The sequence below is a fragment of the Macrobrachium rosenbergii genome, chromosome 48 (genome assembly GCF_040412425.1).
Source record: "Macrobrachium rosenbergii isolate ZJJX-2024 chromosome 48, ASM4041242v1, whole genome shotgun sequence".
NCBI classification, from domain to species: domain Eukaryota; kingdom Metazoa; phylum Arthropoda; class Malacostraca; order Decapoda; family Palaemonidae; genus Macrobrachium; species Macrobrachium rosenbergii.
The window spans coordinates 25,993,216-26,011,560 of record NC_089788.1 but is presented as its reverse complement, the minus strand read 5'-3'; the positions used below and the strand labels follow the sequence as shown (position 1 = coordinate 26,011,560).

Here is an 18,345-nt window from a genome sequence, read left to right as displayed (position 1 = left end):
TCCGGGCTTGGCGTCAGGAGCAGCCAGTTGGCTGCCTACCTCCTGTTCGCCTCACTCGGTTAGGCTATACGCTTAGCACAAGTTCTTATATTTTTGTATATTCGATCATATTACGTGTACTTATGTTGTTATTGGTTAACTTTAGCGGTACTTATCAGAAATTGGGGATCCTAGCCTAGCCCTCTCGCTCCAATCGGTGGGTTAGGCTATTCAGGTTAGGCTTTGGCATTGTCTTAGCTCCCATCTCTCCCGACTATGTCGCTTGAGCGGGGGAGGGAGGGGTAGGCTGGTCGAGGGAGTTCCTGTTTGTTATTCCATCCGCCTTACCGCTCGTTTTCGGGTTTGCTAGGGCATCTGAAGCCCCCATCCCCTCCTCCCTCTAATGAGGGAGAGAGGAAAAATAAAAAGGGGGATCTTCTTTATGCATTGCCCTTCTGCCCTATGGGTCGGTTGTCGGTTGGACTGCGTTACGGGAATTTCTCTCCCTTCCACCCCTCTTCCTCTCCACTCTCTCCTCCCTTTTACTGTCTGGGCTGCGCCTTCAGAGGAGGGTGAGAGTTTGGCGTTGCTTTAGACTAGTGCTATTATCCTATCCTCCCCTAGTACTTTTGGTGAGTGTCATGAGTCTCCCTGCGTGTAGGAAGTCAATACGTCTGTTTCGACGCCCCGTGGGGAGTTACAGTCAGTGTATGGGGGTGTCCCCCCGTCCACTTGAACATAACTCTCAATTCCACCTTCTAAGTACTGCCTCCCTGACTTTGCCAGTGGTGTGTCATCTCCCCACGTGTGGGATGTCGGTCTCTTCGATTGTCACCCCGCGGGGGGACTAGTCCGGTTCCCAGTTGAGAGTCACCCACCCTCCTGGCCTCCGTTCTAGTGTCGCCCGCTCGGCTAGTGTTTCGTTGGTTCGCTCTCCTCCGGGTCGGGCTGAACTTCGATCACCTTCAGGGTTTAAACACTTCCTTGCTGGTTCTGCTCCGCCGTCCCCGGTCCTCCCGTTGCCTTCTTACCTGTTACCACTCCGGTGGTTTTGGTTTTCAGTAGGTTGGCCTTAGTCACACCTAGTTCTCTAGCTGTATAATAACTGGGGGTAATGATTTACCTCACCCTCCCCGCTGTAACCAAGTGACGGAGGCACGGGATCTCGGAGGGGTCCGCGCCGGAACACTATGACCAGCAGTGTACTGCTATCCTATGTTGTTAACCATTTACTTACTACCGGACTCCGGCAGTAATTATACTTTAAGTTGATTTTACAATTAAGAGTTGCATGATCCTAGGTTAGGTCCTACTCCGTCGAACTATCTCCGGCGCTCCTTAATTTAGTGTGTGTCATGTTTCGCTCTGGTTTATCGTCCCGCCGGAATGTTCCGGCGGGTTCGGTATAAATTAATTAGCATGCTCTATTACCTTCTATAGTTTAAGGTCCCTATCTCCGCCGGTCCTGCTCCGGCGCGCCTTAAATTAGTATGTTCATATACCGTCTACCACTTACAGACAGTACGTTGTCAGGAGCCCGGGTGCACTGCAGTGCTGCACCAGCCCTATGGGCACGTTGTCTGCCGTTCCCATTCGGGCTGTGCAGTCCTGATAGACGACCTCATCGTGTGGCACCCGGACAGTTGTGAGGTTTGCTTCGCTCTTTACGACCTTATCCAGGACGAGTCGGTAAGCCTATAGTTACTGCCTTTAGTTTACCTGGTTGCCTCACTTGTTTCAAGTGCGTTATGTTCCTGATATATTGCTTATATATCTCTTCACTGAGCGCTTCGGTTATTAAGTTCCTGCTCTCTTCCAGGCCGACCAAGCTTCCCAGCGACGCCTTGCCCCTTCGGGCCTGGGTGGCTGGTTTTGGAAGGAATGTTCCGTCGGGGAAGCCATATGTTCTGGACGAGAACATCCGTAATCTGCTTTACCCCGGCGCCCGGACCTCAGCGGCTGTTCCATCAGAAGTCGCTGCTCCTCTCATCGAGCAGATCCGGGTAGAAACCCAGCCTCCCCAGGACGAGAATTTGTACGTGGCGGTGTCGGAGGAAGTGGCAGCCATAAACCTTGACCTGGAGCCGATGAATACAGAACAGGACCAGGAGTTAGGTAGGGAGGTAAGTGAGGCAGTGGGGGCGGACCCCCTTTTTTATTCCCCTTCATCCACCGCTTCTTCATTTCAGGGTTTCCAAAAGTCTTCTTACTTGGAGGACAGGTCACAATTGGCTGTCCCCAAGTTGAAGAAGTCTTGGAAGGCGAAGGGCTATAAGTCCGCAACCTCCCGCAAAGCAACCCCTTTCCCTCCGGTGAAGCCACGGGATACTAGTCCGGTGGCTTCCACAAGCAAGGCCACTCCCTCTGCTAAGGGAGCGAGTTCGAGGGCAGCTAAGGCTAGCCCTCCTCGCCAACCTGCCTTTGATCCGGAGGAGTTTACCGGTATACTTCTGCAGAAGTTTACCTCGGAGGTGGATGCTAAGCTCAACAAGCTTACAGAGAGGTTGCAGAGCCAGGAGAGTATGCTCTCCGGGTTCATGCGCTCCGGTGGGTCGGCGGTACATTACCCCATTCCGGATGCCTCCGCCCTCCCTCCATTTGACAAGGGAAATCCTTGGCGTTTGGCCCTTCATGCTCCCCGGCATGAAGATACCCTAACGATCGAGGGTCTAGGCACGCGCAGGCTTCAGGAGTTGGAATTCTTTCCTCCTGACCTGCTGTTCCCCTACCCAGGCTTCACCAGGTTGACGGAGGAAGCTTGGGTGAGGACAGATAAGATCCCGAAGGAGACAGTTATCTTCCCAAGGGACCAGGCGCAGTCTACATTGCTGCCCACATTTAATGAGTGGCAGGCGGAGAACACGAAGTTGACCCCCTTCAAGGGCACCTTCACGATGTTCTCGTTGGTGATAGAGTCCCAACCCCTTGCATGACTAAGGTGGTCTTGCGACCGCCCAGGCATGCACGGAAGGTAAGCCTTCGCCTCAGCTCCGGGAGACTGATCCCACCTCACTGATCTTCCCCGGAGACGATGATTTCTGGAAGGATGCCCCGGCTACTTTTACGTCGGGTAAGCTGGACCCAGATTGTGCATCCACCTTATTCAGTGAGCAGCTTCCCAAACTGCCGGAAGCCCTCCTGAAAGCAGAGTTTGAGACTAGGTGTCGGCTGAGCTGATCACTGAACTCCCTGTGCCTGGCGGAATCCACCTCAGTGATGTACTCCGAGGAGCCACTCTTCCAGGTCCTGACGAAGTCTCTGTTAGCAGGATTTCAGGCGGACCTGTTTGACTTCATGGTAGCGCGGATGAACTACAGCAAATACATCTTCGCCGACGCTACCGTAAGACATGAGCCTAACAAGCTCATGAAAAGCTCCTTCTGGGGGGGCTAGTATCTTCCCCGAAGGAGAGGTCAACAATGTCCTGGCTGAGGCAACCAGGGCTAATCAGAGTCTGCGCTCCCGCTGGGATATCCCTGCTTTCAAAAGGAAAGCCCCCGAGTCCGCCGGGCCCCAAAACAGGCCTGGTAAGAGATACAGGAGACACAGAAGACATCACCAACAGGCTGTTGTCCAAGCTGTACCTGTCTCGCCAGTTGGCCAGCCTTCTACCTCGAAGGCCCAGCCTCAACAGTTCGTGCTGGTGCAGCCAACTCAGCACTCCCTTGCCGCGCCTACCTTCGTAACGTCTCCTGTGTATAACCCCTCCTATGAGGGCCAGGGGTCGTTTTGAGGCCTTAACAGGAACGCAAGGGGGAGTAGAGCAAGAGCCTCCTTCAGAGGCAAGGCTGCCTTGCGATCCCTCTCCCGGGGGAGAGGAGGCCGAGGTAGAGGAGGCAAGCCTTCACCTTCCCAGTGAGACCAATCAGGTGGGCGGCAGACTTCACCTGTTCAGGGACCAGTGGACCTTCAGTCCGTGGGCCCAAAGTATAGTCTCCAAAGGTTTGGGGTGGAGTTGGGTCAACGGCCCTCCCCCTCTGATCAGATTTCATCAACCGTCTTCCAAAGCTCTGCGGGACTTTGCGGCGGAATTAGTCCAAAAGAGGGCCATAAAGAAAGTGAGACACCTGAAATTTCAAGGCAGGCTGTTCAGTGTTCCCAAGAAAGGCTCCAGTCAACAAAGGGTAATCTTGGATCTGTCGCGTCTCAATCTTTATATACAATGCGACAAATTTCGCATGCTTACAATCGTGTAGGTACGGACTCTACTTCCTCATGGAGCCGTCACCACCTCTATAGATCTTTCAGACGCATATTATCACGTCCCGATTGCGCGGAACTTCTCTCCCTTCCTAGGTTTCAGACTGGGGAAACAAGCCTACTCGTTCAGGGTCATGCCATTCGGGCTCAACATAGCACCCAGAATTTTCACGAAGCTGGCAGAAACGGTAGTGCAGCAGTTACAGTCCCAGGGGATATCGCTGGCCGCATACCTGGACGATTGGATAATTTGGGCATCCAATGCTGAGGAGTGCCGGAGAGCTACAGCCATAGGGACCGAGTTTCTGGAATCCCTAGGCTTTCAGATAAACAGGGTGAAGTCCCGCCTAACTCCGGAGGCTCGATTTCAGTGGCTGGGTATCCAGTGGGATCTGGACTCGCACAAGCTGTCTATTCCGCCAGCCAAACGGAGAGAGATAGCCAAAGCCACCAGGCATTTCCTCAAAGGCAGGATTTCTCGCAGAACGCAAGAAAGAATCCTGGGTTCTCTTCAGTTCGCATCTGTAACAGATCTGCTCCTAAAAGCAAAACTGAAAGACATAAACAGAGTGTGGCGGAGACGAGCCAATGTCAAGCTCAGGGACAAGGTGTCATTAATTCCTCCGGTGCTGAGGAAAAGACTCTGGCCGTGGTCCACAGTCAAGGGTCTTTCGAAGTCAGTTCCCCTTCAATTCCCTCCCCCAGCTCTAATAATCCACACAGACGCTTCGTTAAGCGGCTGGGGAGGGTACTCACCAAAAGAAAAGGTACAGGGTACATGGTCCACACTGTTCCGTCAGTTCCACATAAACATTTTGGAGGCGATGGCAGTGTTTCTAACTCTGAAAAAGCTTTGCCCCACCAACCAGATTCATATCAGGCTGGTGTTGGACAGCGCAGTAGTGGTACATTGCATAAACAGAGGGGGTTCCAAATCGAGCCGGATAAACCAAGTGATGATAGCCATTTTCTCCCTGGCGGAGAAACATGGCTGGCACCTGTCAGCTACCCATCTAGCAGGAATCCAGAATGTCATTGCAGACTCCCTGTCCAGGGCAACTCCGCTGGAGTCAGAATGCTCCCTGGACAAGGCTTCTTTCGAATGGATCCGCCGTCAGGTTCCGGGCCTTCAGGTGGACTTGTTTGCCACGGAGAGCAATCACAAACTCCCTTGTTATGTTGCTCCCAACCTGGACCCTCGAGCTCATGCTACGGATGCAATGTCAGTGGACTGGAACAAATGGCAGAAAATCTATCTGTTTCCGCCAATAAACCTGCTGATGAAGGTGTTGCACAAGCTCAGGCCATTCAAAGGTTAAGTGGCCCTGGTAACCTCCCAACTGGCTGAAGAGCAATTGGTTCCCTCTTATTCTGGAGCTCAAACTGCGATGTCATCAAATACCCAGGCCACAGCTGACTCAAATAGTGCAAACACGGACTGTGTCAGCTTCCTCAAGAATTCTGAATGCCCTGGCTTTATGGACTTTATGAAATTCGCCGCTCAGAGAGGTGCGGATATTGATCCCGTTAGTACTCTGTTTCTGGAATCAGATAAAAGAGATTCTACCCTCAGACAGTACGATTCAGCAGTTAAAAAGTTGGCATCTTTTTTGAAGGAATCTGAAGCTCAAGTCATGACCACCAATTTGGCAATATCATTCTTTAGGTCACTGTTTGAAAAGGGTCTGGCTCCGGCCACCATTACCACAGCGAAATCAGCTTTGAAAAAGGTGTTTTTGCATGGCTTCAAGATTGATTTAACAGATTCATATTGTTCGTCCATTCCCAGAGCATGCGCTTGTTTGAGACCAGCGACCCGTCCACATACGGTTTCCTGGTTTCTTAACGATGTTCTAAAATTAGCCTCAGAAACTAATAACGATCAATGTTCTTATTTGAATCTGTTAAGGAAGACGTTGTTCCTAATTAGTCTAGCTTCAGGTGCCAGAATATCAGAACTGTCTGCTCTCTCTGGAGGTGCGAATCATGTGGATTTTCTCCCGTCAGGAGAAGTTCTGCTTTCCCCAGATCAAAGGTTCTTAGCAAAAAATGAAGACCCTCAGGATAGGTGGTCCCCCTGGAAGGTTGTTCCTCTTCCACAAGACCTGTCTTTATGCCCAGTTGCTACCTTGAGGGCCTATTTACGGAGAACTTCTCAATGTTTGTCTGGTCCTCTTTTATCAGGGAAAAGGAGGAACGCTTTCTTTAAAGGCTATCAGACAACAAATTCTATACTTCATTAAGCAAGCTAACCCGGATTCAGTCCCTAAGGCTCATGATATCCGAGCAGTGGCTACCTCCACTAATTATTTTCATAATATGAATTTTGGTGAGCTTAAGAAGTATACAGGCTGGAAATCTCCATCAGTGTTTAAACGCCACTATCTGAAATCACTGGAAGCTCTGAAGTTCCCTGCGGTGGCTGTAGGGAGCATTGTCCCTCTGCCTTAATTAACCTTTAATCCCTATCCCCCCCCCCGCCTCATTTACTTGCCCTGCCATTTTCTCCTGGACCAGACATGCTTCACAGCCTGGCTCCTGATATTATGATGTACAATCTTGCGGTGTTAGTTTTTAAGTTTGCGACATGTTATACTTACTGTGATTTAGTTTTAAGTCCAGAGGTACCTTTACAAATTTTCTGTCGTTTATTTAGTTTTGGTACCTTTCCACCATAGTATTAATTATGTACATAGTTGTTTCTCATGTCCTTTACTGTGGTATTAATTATATCCCTAGTTATAACTCAGTTTCTCTGTCTATACCTTTTGTATTTAATCATGTTTTGGGGATAATTAAAACTATTTTCAGTAATAGTGTTTTTATACATGTTCACCTAACTGTTCGTTCCTTTTAGACTTTCACCAAAGCTTAGTATGATTCTCTGTCATGACTTCACCGGCTGACACAGGGACGAGCTCAGAAAATGGATTTTGACAAAGGAAAAATCTATTTCTGAGGGAGGCCCTGTGTCACCCGGTGACCCTCCCGGAATCTAGGTTTCCCTCCCCGAGTAGGCATACCAAGCTTGTGGGGGGTGCTAGCCTGGAATGAGTACAGATGGCGCTGGGGTCGTCGGTTGGCGGGCGGGTGAGTGCGGGCGTTAGATCGGCTCCTCGCGTTCCGGGGTTTTGTCATTGGGATGTCTACAGAGTGCAGTCCTGTGGCAGTGACAACAATCACTCACCCTTATCTATACCGACGTCTATTTCATAATAGATGTTCGATCTGGGGGTAGTAACCCCAGCATTCCTGATAGCTTTTTTCTCTGGTATATTTAGCAATATCTATACCTAGAAATTCGTGCTTAATAGGAATTTCACCGGCTGACACAGGGCCTCCCTCAGAAATAGATTTTTCCTTTGTCAAAATCCCATTTTCCATAACAGAACTTCTCTCAGCTCACAAATCTTGCCAGAACACATGGGAAGGACCTGACAGTATCGACACTCAAATGCTTCGACACCCTCCGGCAAATTCCATAACCTTTCTCATATCATTATTGAATAGAATAAGGACAAAAGGAAAATTTCCCCAGAAGTGGCATGACTCCCTCATCCTCCCTTTCCTGAAATCAAATAAATCAGGAAATGCACCTCAAGATTACTGACCAGTTTCCTTAACCAGTTGCTTATGTAAATTACTAGAAAGAATGATAAATATTCTCCTCATTTGGCATTTAGAGTCAAAACAATTTCTTCTTCATCCCAATTTGGCTACAGACAAGGCAGGAGTACAGCTAACCCTCTTGCACACATGGAATCTTACATCCAAACAGCCTTTGCTTCTAAACAATCAGTCTTCGCTGTTTTCTTTGACCTAGAAAAAATATGTGGTACCACTTTGAAATACCACATCTTACATCAACTATTACTAAGTTAAGTATATCTTAGTTTAACCAGACCACTGAGCTGGTTAACAGCTCTCCTAGGGCTGGCCCGAAGGATTAGACTTATTTTTACGTGGCTAAGAACCTACTGGTTACCTAGCAACGGGACCTACAGCTTATTGTGGAATCCGAACCACATTATGACGAGAAATGAATTTCTATCACCAGAAATAAATTCCTCTAATTCTTCTTTGGCAGCTCGGAGAGTCGAACGCTGGGCCAACAGCGTGCCAGTCGAAAGCTCTACCACTCCTCCAAAGAGGAACTGTTCATCTATTACTACTTGATATAAAAGGTAATATGGGTGTATTCATCTAATCGTTCCTTAACAACCGAACCTTCTGTGTACGCATGAACCCCTCCGTTTCTTTACCCTTCATTCAGTATGAAGGAGTTCCCCAAGGCAGTGTTCTTAGCACTACCCTATTTCTCATAGCAATCATTGGTGTTATAGCATCCCTGCCAGCGGGAGTTAGGTTCTCCCTTTATGTTGATGATCTTGCAATTTATACTGCCAGTTCTTCAATCCCTAAGCTCGACTCACTCATACAGTCTGCCATTCTAGCTGCCTCTTCATGGGCTACTAGACATGGATTTCTCTTTTCCACCAATAAAACAATTTCCATTCTTTTCTCTCTCTCTCTCTTAAACGGTGTCTCCATTACCACTTGCTCTACAATTTGCCCAGACAGTACTGCACTAGTGGTAAATTCATCGGTTTAATTTTCGATTCCCGCCTTACCTTGAAGGAACATATCCTATCAATTAAAGGGCTGTTCTCCAACATCTTTGCCTCCTTCAAACTTCATCCCACGTTACTTGGGGTGCTAACCGCAAAACGCTTCTGCATCTACATGAAGCCCTGATTCTATCTGTTCTGGATTATGGATGCCGTGCTTACTCCTCAGCTTCTTCCTCCCTTCTCAGCCTTCTAGACTCGCTGCACCACTTAGGACTAAGATTGGCCCTTGGGGCCTTCCGCTTATTGCCAACAGAAAGCCTCTATGCCAAATCAGGACTACCATCACTTACCAGCTGATGTACCCTCCTCGCTCTTAGGTACTACAGTCAACAACCCGGATGCATGGGTTCACAATTCGCTGATTCAGCAATTCGCGCACTTTTCTGTGGAGCCTATCTATAAGTTTTTTGTGGAAAACTCACCGATTCACAGATTTTTTTTGTAGAGCAATATTCTGTATTTTCATATTATTTTTGTGACTAAATACTGTACTGTACATACATATACATTTTATGATAAAATAATGATTTATTTACAATACTAATTTTCAAATATTGAGTTTAATAAGATTAAATAATAACAATAAATAATAAAAATAATAATTCTCTCTCTCTCTCTCTCTCTCTCTCTCTCTCTCTCTCTCTTTGTTTATTTGTTTTATATGATAAATAAATGATTTACTAATTTTCAAATATCAATATTAATGTAAACACAGCCAAGTATCAGTTCATTAAAGAAAATATAGTGAATTAGTGAGATTTTAGTTTTAAATAAATTTTTCCACTCATCTTTTACCCAGTCTTCTTGGAGTGAGGGAGATGGGTATAACCTGTCAAATATGTCAAATATCTTGACATATTGACTGCGGAAGGGTAGAAGGTGTTGCTCTCTCTCTCTCTCTCTCTCTCTCTCTCTCTCTCTCTCTCTCTCTCTCTCGCCATAGGTGAGAGATAGATAGATAGAAAGGGAGAGTGGTTGATAGAAAGATATACATAATATCTACTGTATTATTGACATTTTCAATTGTTTAACCATGTAAGCAACTCAGTTCATCTCTCTCTCTCTCTCTCTCTCTCTCTCTCTCTCTCTCTCTCTCTCTCTCTCTCTCTCTCTCTCTCTCTGTTATTGGCTGGAAGGGTTAGAAGTACATACATATTTTTAAGGGTGAAATGTTTAAGGTGACTTTGAAATGATATTAATAATATCATTTCAAAGATTAATACAGTAATAGGATAATAATTTAAGGTATATTTGATATAGGATGATACTTTAAGTATACATTTAGTATTTGAACTTTCAAGATAGCCAGTTATAAGCGTTTTTAGAGGGCGGGTGTTAATTATTTGTGGATTTTAGTTATTCGCGGGGTGTCTGGTATGCATCCCCCGCAAATATGGGCCCGACTGTATGGCAGATTTCACCAATTCTCTACCCTGAGGCTAACTATACCTGAGCCCCTTCTTGCCAAATTTACTAACAATCCCAACTGATCCCGCCCTTTCCCAGTCCGTATGAAAACCCTTCTTCATCACTCATCATCCCCACAATTGGCAATCCTTCCGTTCTCTATTCACACTTTCCCACCTTGGATAATCCCCATTCCTTCAGTCTGCCTATCTATACTACATAATTTTTCAAAGCTTAAAACTCATTCCCCTATTCTACATTCTCATTTTTTAGAGCACATACCAATGTATGACGCTAGCACCCCAATCTACACAGATGGCTCCAAGTCCCCTAAAGGAACTGGGACAGCAGTTTTCTTCCCCACCGAACTTTTCCAATTACTCTTACCACCAGTGGCAAGCATACTTCCGGCAGAACTATATGCTATTCTGTTTGCACTAAAACAACTCCTAATCTACCCCTCATCATCCTTGGTTATTTTCACAGACTCAGCTAACTCTTTAACCCTTATCCAATTTATTGTGTACACATCATATAATCTGTGAAATTCGAGATTGGCTTTTTTGCATTTTAATGCGGAAAAAGCAAATCTGCTTCTGCTGGACCCCGAGCCACGTGGGCATCTTAGGCAATGAGCAACTGGACTCATTGGTCCACTCTGCAGCTTTGTCGGGATGCCCGCACTTCAAAACCATCTCGTATTCAGATTATTTCCCATTTTTCCTTAACTACCTACTAAGTTGCTGGCAGTCTTTCTGGGCTAGTATCTCAAATAACAAGCTCCGCGCAGTTAAACCCACCATACTGCCATGGTTAAACACATGTCACAAGAAAAGACGATGGGAAACAGCACTTGCCCGACTAAAAATCGGTCATACAAGTCTAACACACTCCCACTTGATGACCGGATCCCCTCCAACACAGTGTCTAACTTGTCATACCCCTCTTTCAGTTGCATGCAACAGAGCATTTCCCAGCCTAACCTCTCTTCTCTGCCCACCTCACCTTCAAGATATTTTCACCAAAGCAGAACACTTCTCCACTCTATAGAAAGTGTAATCTACTTTCAACAAATAAACATTCTTCATCAAATATGACCTGTCAGTCACTAACTTTGACCATACTTTATCTATAAATAGCATAGCATAGCACCATATGGTCTGCATGACCTGGTGCTTGGTGGATATTAATTCAATTTGATTCAATTCCAGCTGCCTTTAAACTTGGAATAGCTGCTGTAGAAGTCAATCTGTTTTGACAGTGATAAATTTTCGTAAGCTGGTGCTTGATGGATATTAATTCAATTCGATTCAATTCCAGCTGCCTTTCAACTTGGAATAGATGCTGTAGAAGTTAATCTGTTTTGACAGTGATAAATTTTTGTAAGCTAAATAACCAGCTATGATTTGTTTCACCACAAACACATTACTCATCAATGGCCTATATTCATTTTCTTTGGATGTCCCAGACACTGCTGTCTTTACTCTTTCAGACAGAAATGGAATAGTCGTAGAAGTAATGTACATTTGCCTACAGAATCCTCAGGTTCACCACAGCATTGTTAACTGTTGAGCAGAATTTCCAGATTATTTTCCTTCTCTATTCATTATTCTTCTATTTGTTTCATCCTTTCCACTTCAGTTTTCCCTTCTGTTTATCATCTTTTGGATTCTGTGCATTAATCAGTAGTTAATTTTGGTTGAAGTCCCTCTCTGGAATTGCTAGTTTCTTGTTTTGAGTTCTTTGTTTAACCAGTTATCTTTTGTTTTTTCTGAGAACAGTGCATTATGTGCAGCAGATAGCAATAGTTTAAAGGTGTACATATTGCTAATGATCAGCAGAGGCAAGGGACAGGGCATTGCATAGAGACTGAACATGAGATCAGCACCCAAGTCCTCTCTTCACTGAAATAAGGCCTTAGGGAGCAAGGGTGGTGGCTGATGCCTTATGTATGTAGACCTTTGCAACCATAAGAAGTTATTATTTTCAGCCTGCATGTGCCATAGGTCAACCCTCTCAAAGGTCCTTGAACTTTGTGGACAGGTGTGGATTTTGTGGAACTTGGAAGATTGATCCATCACTTTCAGAAGAGATTCTATAGCGGCTATCCTAGCCTCCTAACTAGGATTTGTACTTGGGTTTTGAGATGCACAACCAAGCCACCATACAAACCCTTGAAGAATATTTGAGTGTTCAGTCACATAATGAAGATAGTCTTTCTTCTGGCTATTGCATGTTAGGAGTGGATCAGCAAAATTCACATTTTCCCTGGAAGTCATTTAAACCAAGGGTTGGGATTCCACTGCTGCTGACTTTGTAGTAAAGATTCAAGCCTCAGGTAGCTTGGACCATTCCACAGCACTCTTCCTTTATTTTGCATACCTGCTACTCATAGTAATGAAGAGGACCTTCTTTGCCTGCTGAGAGCAGTATGCCTATAACTCAGGCATGTTATACTAATGGCATACAGCAATGTAACAGTTGATAAGTTTGTACAGGCAAATCTATTCCACAAAATAAGAGCTTTGTAAATCTTTGGATTTAAATGTAAACTTGATTTCAATTATATGTCAAGTGCAGGCACCAGGAGGTGCCTATCAGCTTTTTCTTGGGCATGTACTCTAGGAATGGTAATAGCAATAGGGAGAGTTGTTGCCATAGGCGATGACTTAAAGGACTCTTCTTTACTCTCCCTTTTCCCCTCATTTATGGTCTCCTCAGAGACTTAGAATTCCAAGTTACCAGTGACTTTGCCTAAAGTGTGGTAAATGTCCTTTCCTTAGTTAGTTAACATGTACAGATCATTTGCATGTTATTTTATCCCCACAGGTGTCCCCCTCTTGTTTGACCCCTCATCCTGACCAGAGAGTTAAGTCCTTTACTTTAGTCCCATCATATCTATTCATGGATCCTATAGGTAACACTACATACTAGAGCATTCAGCAGCTTGAACCTTGCTCCTAAATAACAATTCAGGTTGTATATGAGCAATGGGTATGTGTGGCAAAAAAGCATGCTTTTTCAGAACAGATATTGAGTTCTTCAGTGTAAACCTACACTCATATAACAGTGCCCTCCATCTAGCCCCACTGACATCACAACTAAGATTTCAAACTACACAAAAAGTAAGGCAGTTAGTTACCTGCTTTGTACATGCAGATGCAGGTGATGCTGATATGGTACTACTACTACTGCTCTTCTCTATCTGTTAGACAAAAGCCTAACTGTAGAGATTGTGTGTTGGGAGTGGAAGATATTTAAACACCATGAATGTGGGCTATACAGTATATAAATGATGGTTTGTATAGAAAAAATAAATAATGTTTTATGGAATTTTCAATTTTTGTTTGAATAGGTATCACAAGAAATGGGAGTCACCGAGAAGGACCCTCACTATGTTAACCCTTATTCAAAAGAAAATGCTCGTGTTAGTGGTGAATGGTCACGAAGAAAGGAGGGTAATTCCAAAGAGAAGAAGAAGCAACGAAAAACATTCAAAAAAGGTCCTCAGTTGTCGAGGAGTTATGGTGATCTATAGTGCAGAAAATCAGTAAATATACATTTTACCTCTTAATATAGTGTGAAAACCAGTGTCTCTGATATGCATAAAGCTGAGAGACTTGCAGAAGTGACAGTAAGTTGAAGTTTGAACCTTGTTGGTAAGCATTGCTAGGCAATTCAAGTGTGTGTTTAGCTTTTTAAATTGGTGGTGAATTCAGAAAAATGAGTTATTCTTTAGTGGCAGGGTCATTTGCTCAACACTTTCTACTAGTTCCATGTCCAGCCCTGAACTTTGAAAATTCTCATTTTTTGCAGTTATGGGTTTGAAAGAAATCACCTGCTGCATATGTGGGGAATGATTTCTAAAATAATAGTGACGCTTATTAATTTCGTTAAGTCGAATCACTGAAGTGTTTATGTGAGTATCATTCTTGGAGTTAAGGTGAGTGGAATTGATTTGAAAACAAGGGGTAATTAAACCAGCTTGTAAAACTGTTCAGTGGACAAGTTTTAATAAGCTCTTGTGTGCCTTAGATGAAGACATTATACTATTTCCTGCCTCATTTTGATGCTTAGTATTGCCATGTAAATGGAAAACTTCATGAAATAAAATCAGCATTTTTTAGTAGTAGTTTTTTACCCCTATAGAATGAATGAAGTGTTTGTTAATATATTTAAATAAAGTAGTCATAAGGATCTGAAATTTTAGGCTCATTTGTAAGTGGAGAATTCTTTTCATATTTCTCAGTGGGATAGACATTTTTGAATAATTTTTTAGGTTACCATGTATAATATTCTGGTTTTGAGGATTCGAATTTTTTAAGGTATTTTCACTGAATATCTTTTTTTATTTTATCATACAGTTTGCTTTACTATGGTAATGAATGAAGCTACAAAGAAGTGCAGAAAATGAAGACCATGAGTGTTAATGTTTGCATATGGCCTGTTGTTAATAGCAGTCTCAAAGGACAAGATCTTAAAAATTTTTAAGATGAAAGTTTGGAATGAAGAAGAGAAGAATGATGAAATCATTGGACTTCATCCCAAGATCAAGGAACAATAAAGGAAAGTGTCATGTGGTTGTTGTGTTTGAGATGTGATGGTCAATGCAACACCTTTTTGGTTGTGGCAAGAGTTACTCAGGATTGTGAGGTTTGAATACTGAATTGAGTGAAGGATTTTTGATGCATATAATATGTAACTAATGATGACGTGATGAAAGAGGGTTTTGTTATTCAGATGGGCGGATCTTGAACAGGGTCAAGAATTTCTGTTAACATGACAAAATACTCTTATTATGTACATACATGAACTGCCCTTCGTAGTGCATTGGAGAAACAGCCACTTACAAAGGAAATGAAGGAGACTCTGAAGAAGCATTCCCTCAAAACTCTGAGATTCATGAGTAGAGTGCATTGGAAAGATTCATAAGTAATGATTTTTCATGGCATAAAGCGTAAATGAGAGATCAAAACTTTTATTCGCTTGTCAATATTTGCTATTGAGCAATACCTGTTTAAATATACAGGCAGTCCCCGAGTTACTTCAGACTTGGCTTATGTTGTTTTGAGGATATGACGCTCTTCAAATATATTCGTCAAAAATTATTTCTTGGGTTACAGCGCATGTTCCGGTTTACATTGCCAGTCCGATGGAAGACTGGAACTTGATGTGGCTCCAAAAGGGCAGAATGGCCAAAATTCGGAGGTTTTTTGAGGAAAAGCTCAATCAAAATGCAGATTATGTCGTTTTCAAGACACCCAAAGGGTTAAAGTTAAGATTTTCTAATGATTTTCAATGATGTCTTGGGTTACGCTGCTTTTCGGCTTACATCGCGCCATAGGAACGGGTCCCATGTGATGAGAAGTGCAAAGAAGAGAAGAAGTCAGATATGTAGAAGACAGCATGTGCGAATCCACAGAAAATCGTGGAGTAGGACAAAGGTGAAGGGTTGGAACAGATGAATTTTAGTTAGGAAGTACAGCTGACCGGTGTCCGGTAATTTCATCGCAGTAATTTTGTCATGGTAATTTCATTGCAGTGTAATTACGTTGCAATACATGACATCGTCAGTAATTTCATCTCTTGTTTTTTCATTGTGGCGTAAAACCATCACACAACAATATTTATTCTGAAAAAATGTAGAAATTCAAAGGTAAACTAAAAAAAAGCAAAACTTATTTTTGGACAATTCCCGTTAGATAGTCCAGTAGTTCGCTATTTTCGAAGTTATTGATGAGGGAAATCTACTTAATGAGTACTGTATCTAATTGCCCATAAAAGACAATTTATGGACAATTACCCTTATATAGTCCAGTAATTCGCGTTTTCTAATTATTAAACCGTTCGAATTCACCTGCTTCTTCGCTCAAGTCATGCCTACTACTTTTCCTATATAAGAAATTGTTTCTTACAATTTTCATTTCTTAAAAAAAACACACTTACAAGCCCTCAAAATGACTCTTCAGTATGTCTTAAGCATAAGAAAACAGAAAAGGCTCATTGATAATGGTAATCTATTTGTGAGAGAGAGGACAAGTGGAGAAAATACTATTTGGAAATGTGATCAAGTTTATACAACAAAGTGCCATGAAAGAGTTCATACAAATGGAGAATCCATTTTAAAACGATTTGGAGAATGCAATCATGCAGGCAGTGATGCTTGTGTTAAAGCTACTAGAGTGATAAATGCCACGAAAGAAAAAGCCATTTTGATTCGGGGAAAAACGCATTGCATCACAACCCAGGCATACGTTGGGGTATCCTAAGCAGTTCCTGGTCAGCTACCAACCCTCCAGTACTTAAAAAGGAATATTCGAAATGTTAGAAATGTAGCAGCACAGGCCCCTGCAAATCCAGTTTGTTTACTCCAGTTAAACATACCTCCTAACTACAAAGTAACACATGCAAATCAACCTTTTCTTCTGTTCAACAGAGATGATGGATGAGACCTAATTATTCTATTTTTGACTCAAAGAAATATACAGGTATTATCCAATGCAACTTTTGGTATGCAGGTGGGGCTTTCAGAACAGTGCCCCCTTTATTCAAGCAGCTGTACACAATACGTGGTATCATGAATGTTGATGTTTTGCCTCTTTTTTTATGTTGTAATGGCCAAACAAACTGAAGAGTGTTACAAGAAGCTTTAGTCAGAACTAAAAGCCTCAGAGCCAACCTTATCACCAGACACAATAATGACTGATTTTGAACGTGCAGGAATTAATGCTTTCAGAGCAGTTTTTCCCAATTCAAATCAAAAAGGTTGTTTTTTTCGTTTTTCCAAATGTTTATTTTGATCAATCAATCAAATGGTCTACAACAGTTGTACAAAACTGATGCAGAAGTTGCATTAAAAATGCATATGATTGCAGCAATTGCATTTTGCCAGTCTTAGATGTAGTAGCTCATTTGAATATTTAATCAATAATAATGATTATCCTGAAGAAGCCCAGCCTATCTTAGATTACTTAGAGGGTACGTGGATTGGACACCAAAACCGTCGCTCAGTACATCGACCTCCTTGATTTAATCATGTTTTATGGAATTGTTTTGATGCAGCCAAGCAAGGCGCCTCTAAAACAAACAATTCTTTGAAGGCTGGCATTGATTGTTCAGAGAGTTACTTGGTGCATGTCATCCTACAATCTGGAAATTTTTAGACATTTTGAAGAAGGAACAGTCAAGAAATGAAGCAATGATCGAACAGCATACCGCTGGTTCAGACATTCCTCGTAAAAAAAAAATATAATGATAGTACTGTACCGTAAGAATCCAACACATCTAGTCAGTGACTTTGAAAATCGCAAACTACTGGACTATCTAATTTGTCTCTTGGAGTACTGATGACATTGTTTAAATGTCTTTTTTTTTTTTTTTTTTTTTTTTTTTTTTTTTTTGAATAAGATTTTTTTTACCTTTGAATTTCTATACATATTGTTATGTAATAACATGTATTAGTTTGTATTAGTAGATGAAGAAATAATTTTTAATGAATGTCACCTTTTTATACCTTTTTATATCTTGAGGTGTGATATTTTTCCTTTTGAATATCTTGACATTTTTTCAAAAGAAATATTGTTCTTTTTTTACCTTGCAATGAAAAAACAAGCAATGGAATTACTGACGATGTAATGTATTGCAGCGTAATTCCATTGCAATGAAAATGTCTAATATGTAATTACTATGCGATGAAATTACAGTGAATAAAAATATAGTAATCAGTGAATATTTCTCTATGAAAAATACCGCGAATAGGTGATTTTTCCGCAAATAATGTATGTATACATTCCACAGAAAAATTCGCGAATAGATGAAGCCACGAATCTTGATCCGCGAATAGGTGGGGGGCCCACTGTACACATGTTAGAAGAGAGTGGTGAGAAGTGATTAAAGATCTACTATTCGAAATTTTATTTTAAATTATCCAGGAAAACAAAAAGATTAGTAGCAGTTTGGATAAAATGGAATCAGATGGTTTGATTGATTGTATCGTGCAGGTAAGGAAAGCAAATATTTAAAATGTGTATGAAAGACCTGTGCTTCTAAATGCAATGAGATGAAGACAGTCATGGCTTGTCATCTCTGCCTGCATAGGACTAAGGATTCTTACTTAGGAGTCAACTTG

General features: G+C 42.8%; 1 protein-coding gene across 1 annotated transcript in view; it reads left to right on the top strand.

Moving 5' to 3' along the window:
• LOC136831303 (coiled-coil domain-containing protein 134-like) overlaps positions 1-14,343 on the top strand; it is a 118,688-nt gene extending 104,345 nt beyond the window's left edge. Inside the window, exon 5 of the mRNA XM_067091445.1 lies at positions 13,573-14,343. Coding sequence (XP_066947546.1) covers positions 13,573-13,755 — 183 coding nt within the window. The 3' untranslated portion in view covers positions 13,756-14,343. The remainder of the gene's footprint in view (positions 1-13,572) is intronic.
• The last annotated feature ends 4,002 nt before the right edge of the window (positions 14,344-18,345 follow it).